At 39.8% G+C, this 9,598-nt stretch overlaps 1 protein-coding gene across 1 annotated transcript in view; it reads right to left on the bottom strand.

Annotated features, from left to right (window-relative positions):
- hnrnpll (heterogeneous nuclear ribonucleoprotein L like) overlaps positions 1-7,830 on the bottom strand; it is a 32,686-nt gene extending 24,856 nt beyond the window's left edge. The window contains exons 1-3 of the mRNA XM_015393854.1: positions 7,826-7,830; positions 7,378-7,399; positions 5,796-5,914 (exon numbers count right to left, since the gene is read on the bottom strand). Coding sequence (XP_015249340.1) covers positions 5,796-5,914; positions 7,378-7,399; positions 7,826-7,830 — 146 coding nt within the window. The remainder of the gene's footprint in view (positions 1-5,795; positions 5,915-7,377; positions 7,400-7,825) is intronic.
- Between the last annotated feature and the right edge of the window lie 1,768 nt (positions 7,831-9,598).

Raw genomic sequence — 9,598 nt, 5'->3', positions numbered from 1 at the left:
GCAAGAAGCTGGTGCTGAACTGGAGAGCTCCTTCAGTGACAGACTGCTGCATCCTAAACACACCAGTGAGCGTTATCACAGATCCTTCCTACCAGCAGCTGAAAGACTCTAGAACCACCACTGTTCCAAACAACCTCAGTAAGTTGTTACATTCATGCTTTTTGGAGTTTCTACCTTAGTCAGTTAAATAACATGCTGCTGTCATTTTGCACATCTCTGATGTTGCTGCTATTTTCAAAGATTCATCACAAAAAAAAAAAAAATTGCTGCATATTGGTTATTTATTCTCTAGGTGAACAATAATTATATAGTTTACTTTTTGAGTTTTCACAATTATTTTAATGTTATACATTTTTCCACATTTGATCCACATTTGTGTGACCATTTTTTTTCTATAATCTGTTTGAGCCTGTAAACACTAGAATTTCCCCATTGTGGGACATTAAAGGAATGTTTTCTATTCTTTGGCCTCAGATTGATCATGTTCCTACGGAAGAAAAATCTGACAGCTTATCTCATGAGATCAGTATCTCATAATTACGAGATATTATCTCGTATTTATGAGATAAAGATCTCAAAATTACGAGATACTGATCTCGTAATTACGAAATCTTATTTCGTAATTATGAGATTGTATCTATATATTTGGTTATGCTTACTTGAGCCCATAATGTAGAATCTCTCACAAAACAAGGAGTATGGAGTGATTTTTCTGCCATAAACGCTTTGAACTTTTCCACTGCCTGTCTCGCCTCCAATTATGGATCCAACGTTCTGAGGTCATCACAGAAGCCTCAGCTCTCCTTGCGGATTTAGGATTTTGAGAAGGTATCGAAGGACAGTTCTATGTGACACCACCAAGCCAGCTTAAATGTTTTTCAGACGCATAATTACGAGATAAAGATCTCGTAATTATGAGATAAGCTGTCAGAATTTTTTATCTTTGTTGAATGCAATACACTTCCGTATGTTCACATGTCTATCGCCATAAGAAGAAAGAATGGCACACATGATGACCACACACATTCCTTTTACATCAAAGTAAAAGCGTTTCTTTTCACAACAAACTATAAAAATATATTTTATAAAACATTTTTACAAAGTTAAGATAAACTGTTTGCTGCCATATGGCAACGTTGTTCAACAGAGGGATAAAATCCCAGGATGATCTCAACCAAAGCAATACTATAAAACATTTACTCCCTCATATGTTTTCAGTTCCTCTTTCCTAACTTTCTGTGAAAAAAAAAACGTAATGATCTAATGTTTGTGTGTAACTGCTACTCAAATTAAAACCTTAGTTCATCCAAAGTGTTTGAATGAAACCCTCTGTACTCGGTTAAAGGAAGGCAAATTTAACAGCAGCTTCAGACCAAACCACAGTGGCTGAAAGATAATGCAACAAGTTTTGCTCACTTCATTGTGGTTGATTTGAAATTCATTTTATTTAGTTAGTGCAGTTCGTTGACTCTAATGCAATAAAGGTTTTTGCTTTTTCACTCTATGATAACACATCTACCTTCTTCTTTTCTCACATAAAAAGTCCTCCTGCATCACTGCTTCTTTGTTCCTCTTTCGTGTCTGCTTCTGCCTCCCTGAACCCCCAGTCGGTGAGATGTGACGAAAGCTGCGATGCCTCCATGTCCCTCAGCATCACTACCTTTTTCTGAGTTTAATCTGGCTGATGGTTCAATCACACAAACCAGTTATATGTTCTGGAACAATCATCAGTGTCTCCATCCGTCTTTGCAAAAGCATGCTGATCAAGCTCCATCAGGGATCTCCCTCTGACGTCACCATGGAGATGGCTTTGATTCTAAATAACCCAGAACCACCTGGTATGTCCTGCTGCACCATGTTAATCTAACATTACATGAAATCAACACTGTGTCATCAACCCTACAAACGTATAATATTGATTGATCTAAAACATGCACATTAAAAACAACAGATATAAGCAAAGGTAACAATTTGTCCTCCGTTTGGTTTAGTAAATTGACTCACATTTTATTAGTAAAGTTAATCCAAGAGAAACTAGGTTACATCTACTCATCCCAGGGGTGCTACCAGGGAATTTTGGGTCCTATGAAAGACACTAGCCATTTCTCAATTCACAAGAACGCGAGTACGGACTTGTATCCTCGCTAAGTATGTTCTTTAGAAGAACACAGGAACGTATGGACGGGAGAACGGGAGCACGCAGCATAGATATGGGTCAATAGAAACAGAAGCGTACCGATGACATCATCACATTTAAAGCTTGTCTAGAGCTGCATTCCACCTCCTGTTATTAATAGTCTCAAGATAACAATAAATTAATACTTTTTCATTTAGTGGAGGAATAATAATGAACACAGTCAGATAAACACAAATCAAATGAACATTTTGTGAAATAAAACAAAAAAAATTGCCATCAGAGCCAGTGGTCCTTCACAAACAGAGAGAGGGCTGCTAACGTTAGCCCTGGCTGCCGTTACCCTCATAGGTCCTCTCAACTTCGGAAACTTTCTTTTCAATAATGTATTAAATCAGTAAATGGGCCATATAGTGATGCTTAAAGTATAATGTTCTCTCATCGAAATTATCTTAAAACTTATTTTTATTGAGCAGCGGCAACAGAAAATAGAACTTTTAACTTAATACTCTGAGCTCTGTGAGCGCTCCATTGGAAGCTGCTGCTGCAGCAGTGCATGCTGGGACAGCAGTAAATCTCAAGAACAGACAAGTCTGCTCTGATGCATGCTGGGTAAAGAGGGCGGGGCGAGAACAACATATGGGGACTTTGTTCTCGGTCTGCTGTTCTTGTGAATTGGAACAGTACTAGGGCTGTACTGTGCAGTACTTGATTGATTGACAAAAAACACAGCTTTATCTATGTACACATGAATAGAAAAAAGGTTTTGTATTGTGCAAATATATTCCTATTAGGTTTAACTATAACTTTATTAAAGGTTATTTTTATGCCCTGAGAGCTTACTTTTTATTCATGTATATGTTTAACCTCTTAATATCCACCTAATTTCTGGGAAATTGGCCTATTTTTCATACCCAAATGGAAAAGCAAATAACTGAGGAACTGTAAGCCCAAATTACATGTGTGATACATTATTTGAAAGCTAACACCTTCTACTTTGCAAATATATACATGGAAATTGGGTGAGTAAAACACCCAAGCTGCATCAGTTAAAACAAGTTGTTTTTTTTTTATTCTCAAAAATGATAAGTCTTTTTTGAACAGCAGTAATAAAAACATGATTGCTTGTTGTGGCTGCTTTGTCATGCTACATTTCGACATGCTGCTATAATTGTGCTTTGGTGCTGGCTATGTCCATGAAATCAACTCGGTGGGTCGAATTGTGGAGAATCTAAGCTTTCCAACAATGTCTAACAAGTCTATATTGGTAAACATTTTAACAGTGTAATTTTCATGCATTCCTATTTATTATTTGTAAACGCGTTAAAACGGGTCGCCGGCAACAGGTTTTGAGAGGTTAATGACAATAAAACATGTACTTTTGGCTAGGCTGATTCAGACTGCTCATGAGAATGATCCAGATTTATAGATGTCTTGTAATGGTTGTAATTTAATCTTAATATTAAAATCTAACTTCACTTTTTTAATTTTAACACAGATTTTAATCTCGCTGCTGGAGGCTAACCAATGCACTTCAGCTGTCCAGCAAATGTATCCTTAGCAGGAGACAGTTTGAGACTGCAAAGAAAAAACTCATCACATAGCAAGATCCATCACAGATAACATCTTACAGGAACATCAAGGAGGATGATAGGTGCGTATATATCATATGTGGTGGCCTAGTGGTTAGGGCATATAGCTCGAAATCCAGAGGTTCTGAGTTTGAGCCCCACTCCCACAGACTGCCACTCTGGGTCCCTGAGCAAAAGACCCTTAACCCCACAATTGATAGATGTAACACTTCATCAGCTGACCAACTAGGCAGTCTTTTGAAGAGGGAGGGGGCAGAGGGCAGAGCTTCATATTTACATGTCATTCTGACAGAGTTGCTTAGATAAAGGCCTCTCAAGACCAGTGGGGACGTAAATTCCAGATAAAGGCAAATTGTTTGGATCAGGCTGGCTGTGTATTTTTTCCTGCCTGCCTTCAGAGTCTTTGCTGGAATTTCATCATGGCGAAACCCATAGAACACATTTTATGGAATTCTCCGCCAGTGTCCAAGCTTAGAATTTATCCAAGATTATACCATTTCACCTCTGAGTCCAGGAACCGCAGCTAGCCTGTGATGCTGTGCAAGAATCACATCCAGTTTAGGGTTCTGCTCCCTTAACATCTCAGTCTGAGAGTTCTGTAGATCACACAGTTGATAGCTCTGTGACCTGGTTTATTTAGCTTAAACCAATTCATCTTATTGCCTTATTTTATATTTTTATATTGTATTTTATTATTTTTTGCTATTTTCAGCCCTTTTTTCAGCTGTAGCTGTTTTAAAGCACTCTACAAATAAAGATGATGATGAAAATCAACTTAATTGCTTTATTTACATGTAAAAATGAACATAGAATGAAGTCATTCTATGTTCATTTGTTTTGCCAGTAAGATTCTGGGAATAGATGTCCATCCCCTAGATGTCAGCCTGACAGAGCAAACCAGTATGTCTGTTGCCATAAGCTTCTGACTGGTATGTGTATATGAAACTTTATTTAAAAAATTTCTGGAAAATCATATACAACGCACACAGAAAAGGAAGAGAGAAAAGAAACCAAAACAGCAAAAATAGACACAGAAGATATACAGTAACTCCTGCACTGCAAAAACAATCTAGAAATACGTAAAAATGTCTTAAATTAAGTGTATTTCACCTTAATTTGAGTAGATAAATAAGATGATCTGCCAATGGAATGACTGTTTTTACTCTTAAAATAAGATAATTAGATAACTGTAATAAGACAATGCAATTGATTTTTATTTTTTGCAGTGTAGGAGTCTGCTTCCACAACTATAAGACACAAAATTAACAGAAAACAGAGAAAAAAACAACCTGCATAAATGGGGAGATCACAGTCCTCATGTTGGCCGAGAGCAACTGAAAACCTGGACTCATTGAAACATGGAAAAAATAAAAAGGATTTAACCGGAGATCTTATATCTTAAAAACAGTGAGATTTGCAAACTGACGATGTAGGCTGAGGTTAGCTGCTGTTAGCATCAACGGTGCAGCACCAAACTAAGAGGCTGTGTGATGACAACCTGTTCAGGTGGGACCGTCCTTCAGCAACACAGCTGTGTTGCTTTTCATCCCTTTAAGCTCTAACACCGTTAAATGTGGTCACACTTTAATGCTGTGAGGGTGGGGGGGCACTGAGTCAGTGTGTGGGAAGTTATGTAACAACTGGGACAGAGACAGACGCAGTAGATTCTGTAGAGCAGAGAACTGAGCATTTAAATGAATCCAATATTTAACTATGAATATGAATCCGTTCTATTAACTGGCCACTAAAGATGGTCCGGCTGGAGTTGTCATGGTAATATATAAAAAACTGCATTCAGTTTATTCATGGAGACAACCTTCTCATGTCTAACTGATAAAAACATTTTAATCACATGCTTTAATAAAAAGCTGCAATCCTCATCTTCATCAACGTTTTAAAATATGTATAAAAACGTCCAAGAATGACATTTCTGACCCCGTCAGAAGGTTTGAAGCTGTGAAAGCAGCGGTATCCATTAGCAGGACAAACCTAACCCTTACCTAAACCTGGAATCATTCAAATGGTCCTCACACTGATGCAAAGACACAGGCAAACACACACTGTCTCACCATATGGGTCCAAATTTCTTCAGGGCGTCGATGAGGTCTGCCTCCACCACGGCCTCACACAGACCGCGGACATGGACCACTGGACTTGGAGAGATGAGATGGGAGTCCTCGTCGTTATCCTGCAACACAGGTCAGCACAATCACACTGACGCTCATTCATACCATGGTTAGCTTCAACATAACACCAGGTCAGTGAGAGAAGACATGGCAAGTCTGAAACATTTCCATAAACTCATTCAAAGTGCAGAAATCATGAGAAAAGAAAGCAGATAAAATTTACAGGTAAAGAGATATTGGAGAGTCGAAGGCCGCTCTAAACAGTCTCTGGAATTGCACTGTTTAAGGTGGCTGCATGTTGGGTTAGCTCTGCTAGCCGCTGATATTCTTTTTTAAGAGTTTTTAAGACTTTTTTGAATACAGCGGAATGCATTTATGTAAATTACTGGTGATTTTAATCACGTCTCACTCTCTGCTACACTGCCAACATTCCAACAATTTCTCAGCTTCTGCAGNAGAGAAAACAAAACGTTGGACTTGTTTTGTGCAAATGTCAATGACTACTACATCTCTACAGTAAGACTTTCTCTTGGGAAAATGGATCACAATCTTGTTATTTTTTGCTCAAATAAAAAACTCTGTTAGAAGATGGTCATAGGAAGCTGAAAAAGCCTGCAAGGTTGTTTCAAGGCCACACTTGGATGCACTGTGTCAGCCACATGGAGAAGACATTAATGCAATTACTGAGTGTGTGACTGACTACATAAACTTCTACGTAGATAATACCATCCCTACCAGAACTGTGAAATGCTTCCAAAATAATAAACAATGGATCACAAGTGATCTGAAGCAACTGATAAATAGGAAAAAAGCAATAATAAGAAGGAGGGCTTTGTTGGTGGTTCCAGGTCTAACGCACCACCCCTCCTGTTGATGGTCAGAGGACCTGGTGGGGCTTTGCTGCTCCCAACAGACCCAGTGGGTGTTAGCTAACCTGCAGATGGTTGCACTGGTTCTTGATCTGATCTCAAGCTATTTGTGTTTCCAAACCCACATAACATGTCCCAGATGTTAACGATGAGTTTGTTTCTTCAGTAAGGGTTTCTTGTGCATTTTTGCATTGTTCTCTGTTTGTTCTGCCTTTTCTCTTCTTATCATATCAAACATTTCTATTTTCTTATCCAAATACTCCTTTTTAGGTGTATTTGATTTCTCTCTCAAACCTTTTTCTTTTTTTTTGCCACGGAGAGTAAAAACACATCTTCTTTGACAGAACCTCAAAGGTGGGAGACAGAACAGCTGCCATGGGCCTCCGATGACACTGGGTGATTTTATTTAGGTGTTCCAGAGAAAGGGGGGCATGAACAGATGCCAAACATTGAGTTTGATTTCCTTTGCAGGAATGTTCTACCGCTTTCTAACACTTCTGGACGACACGGGTCATCATCAATATACATCACTAAGAATGCATCAAACCAGCTATTCCACTGTCCCCTAAGTGAACACACAACACTGACTATCCTCCTTGCAGGGATTAGAGCAGCAACATTAGCTCCTCTGCAGACAAGCTCTCACCCCCACCCACACACTCGCTGTTCACCAGCAACCTGTGAGCAGAGCAGCAGGGAGAAAGCTGTCAAAAAAGGCTGGAGAGCGGCACCAAGGATGTACTGGAAAATATTTCTGATGTGGTTGAAGGGCTGCATGCGAGAACATCTACCCAATAGGATGTTGAGGTAGTTCCACCTGGAAATCTCAGCAGCCAAACCAGAATGTTTTTGGACCCTAAGCTGTCAACCTGTCCCACATTCGTCCCCTGGCTTGATGCTGGTTCTGCTGGAGCCTGAGTGGTTTACTGACAGATCACCAGGTGTGTACAATAGAACAATTGAACAAATAAAGCGGGCCTACACTGTACGATATTTTCAATCGTTGCACGCAGCTACAGCTCAAACTGTGTGATGAAACCACAGGGTTTAAAAGTTCACAGCTCATGATGTTTGTTCTCACACTGTGCGACCCTAAGCTCTGACCCCATGTTCACACTGTACATCCAAAATACACACATCAGACTCAGTGCCAAGAGATGCCGCTGGTTGGACTCGTCAATCTGGAGGAAGAGAAGAAGAAGAACTCCCTTGTTTGCACATGTGCACTGAGGCTCAGGTAAATCTGCTCGTAGCAGCAGGATTTGCCCAAGACCACCTCAGGAGGGCCGACTGAATTTCAAACATGTTTGATTTTTTCCCGACCTTACCATTCCTTATCGGGAGGTGGTCATGAGAGGCTATTTGCCCCTCGTTACGTCCTGTGTACTACATGACAGGTGACGCGCCATGAGGCTGAGGTTCGGCCTGATTAAAAAAATCTCACATGACTGAAGAATCGGCCCAAAAAGGGCACAAACATGTACAGTGTATGGCCGGTTTAAGGCATCGACCTGAGGTCAAAGGTTACCGAGCCCTGCACCCTGAACACCCTGGTATAAATGTTATATAAATGTTATTATGGTATAATATGTTAGATTTATCAGATATAATCAGACTGAACAATTCTCAATAAAGAGGTTATATTTTCTATTAAATTTGGTGGCCGACGGGTAAAACCTGTGCTACAAATCGTGCCGCAGACACGTAAATGATGCTAATGGCATAAAACAAAAGCATGAAAAAAATCAAATGCAACACAAGACAGCTGAAAAATGCAGCAATCCCAGAAAAAAAGAACTGTAAAAAACCCAAACAACTAATAAATCTAAAGAAAGCAGCAGGAAGGGGAGGGGGTCCGATCCAGGGAGGACAGACCCTTAGGAAATAGAATAGAATAGAATTCAACTTTATTGTCATTCCACTGTCACAAGTACAGAACAACAAAATGAATTCTCTGCATTTAACCCATCCACTTGGGGAGCAGTGGGCTGCCATTGTGCGGCGCCCAGGGACAGACAGGCAGGCAGGCTTTTTAATCTCGGATCCGATTCTTTTCCCATGAGACATTGACTTTTATTGACCCTCATTGCCTTTGTGAGGCTTAGAGAGGATTATGCACAACTCCTTTTTGGGTAGAGTATTCTTTTTAATGTTTGCCCCGTGTTTCCCCGTGTGAGACACAGATTTTATTTTGTATTTTCCCCCAAAGCGGATGTGTTTTACTTTGTAACCGCATCTCTCTTCCTGGCAGACCCATGAAATTGCTGCTGAATTGCTGCTTAGTCTGACTAAAACAGACCTTGACTCTATCTCAGTCGGAGCTACACTGCCCCCTGCAGGAAATCCTTGACTGTAAATGAGAGCTAAATGCAACGTTTTCCGACACGATTTTCTGTTGAATCGAATGCAAAATCAGATTCTGTGTGTTCAGTGTTTTAATACTGGCCACATTAGTATGCTGATGTTCTTCAGAAACAAACAAACATTTCCTCTAATCCATCCAGCACTCATCATTCACTTCTAGCTATGGGTTAGCTCCCCCTAGTGGTCTGGAACATCTTATTCTTAGAACAAGTCTGCAGTATTATTTGCTTTATTTTTTTATTTGCGTTTTCCTTTTGCTGCAGTCTAATATCTATCTTTGCAGCCCTTTGTGTTTATTATCCGCTGATGATAAATTGATTATCTCAGTCATGTTGGATGAGTTCAGCACAGGACGCATCTGATTGGCTGCTTGAAGATCAATTATACCCCAAATGTCTGGGAGCTTTGGGAAACTTTCACCTGCTTCCAGCTCTATAGAAATGTTTAAAGGGGTGATAGAATGATTCTATAGGGTTCTGGTCCTTAAGGTCTCCGAATAGGGTGTGTAACATT

Source organism: Cyprinodon variegatus, unplaced genomic scaffold (assembly GCF_000732505.1).
Source record: "Cyprinodon variegatus isolate N-32 unplaced genomic scaffold, C_variegatus-1.0 Scaffold660, whole genome shotgun sequence".
NCBI classification, from domain to species: Eukaryota; Metazoa; Chordata; class Actinopteri; order Cyprinodontiformes; family Cyprinodontidae; genus Cyprinodon; species Cyprinodon variegatus.
Note: the sequence above shows the minus strand (reverse complement) of the source record. Positions and strands in the feature narration are given on the sequence as shown.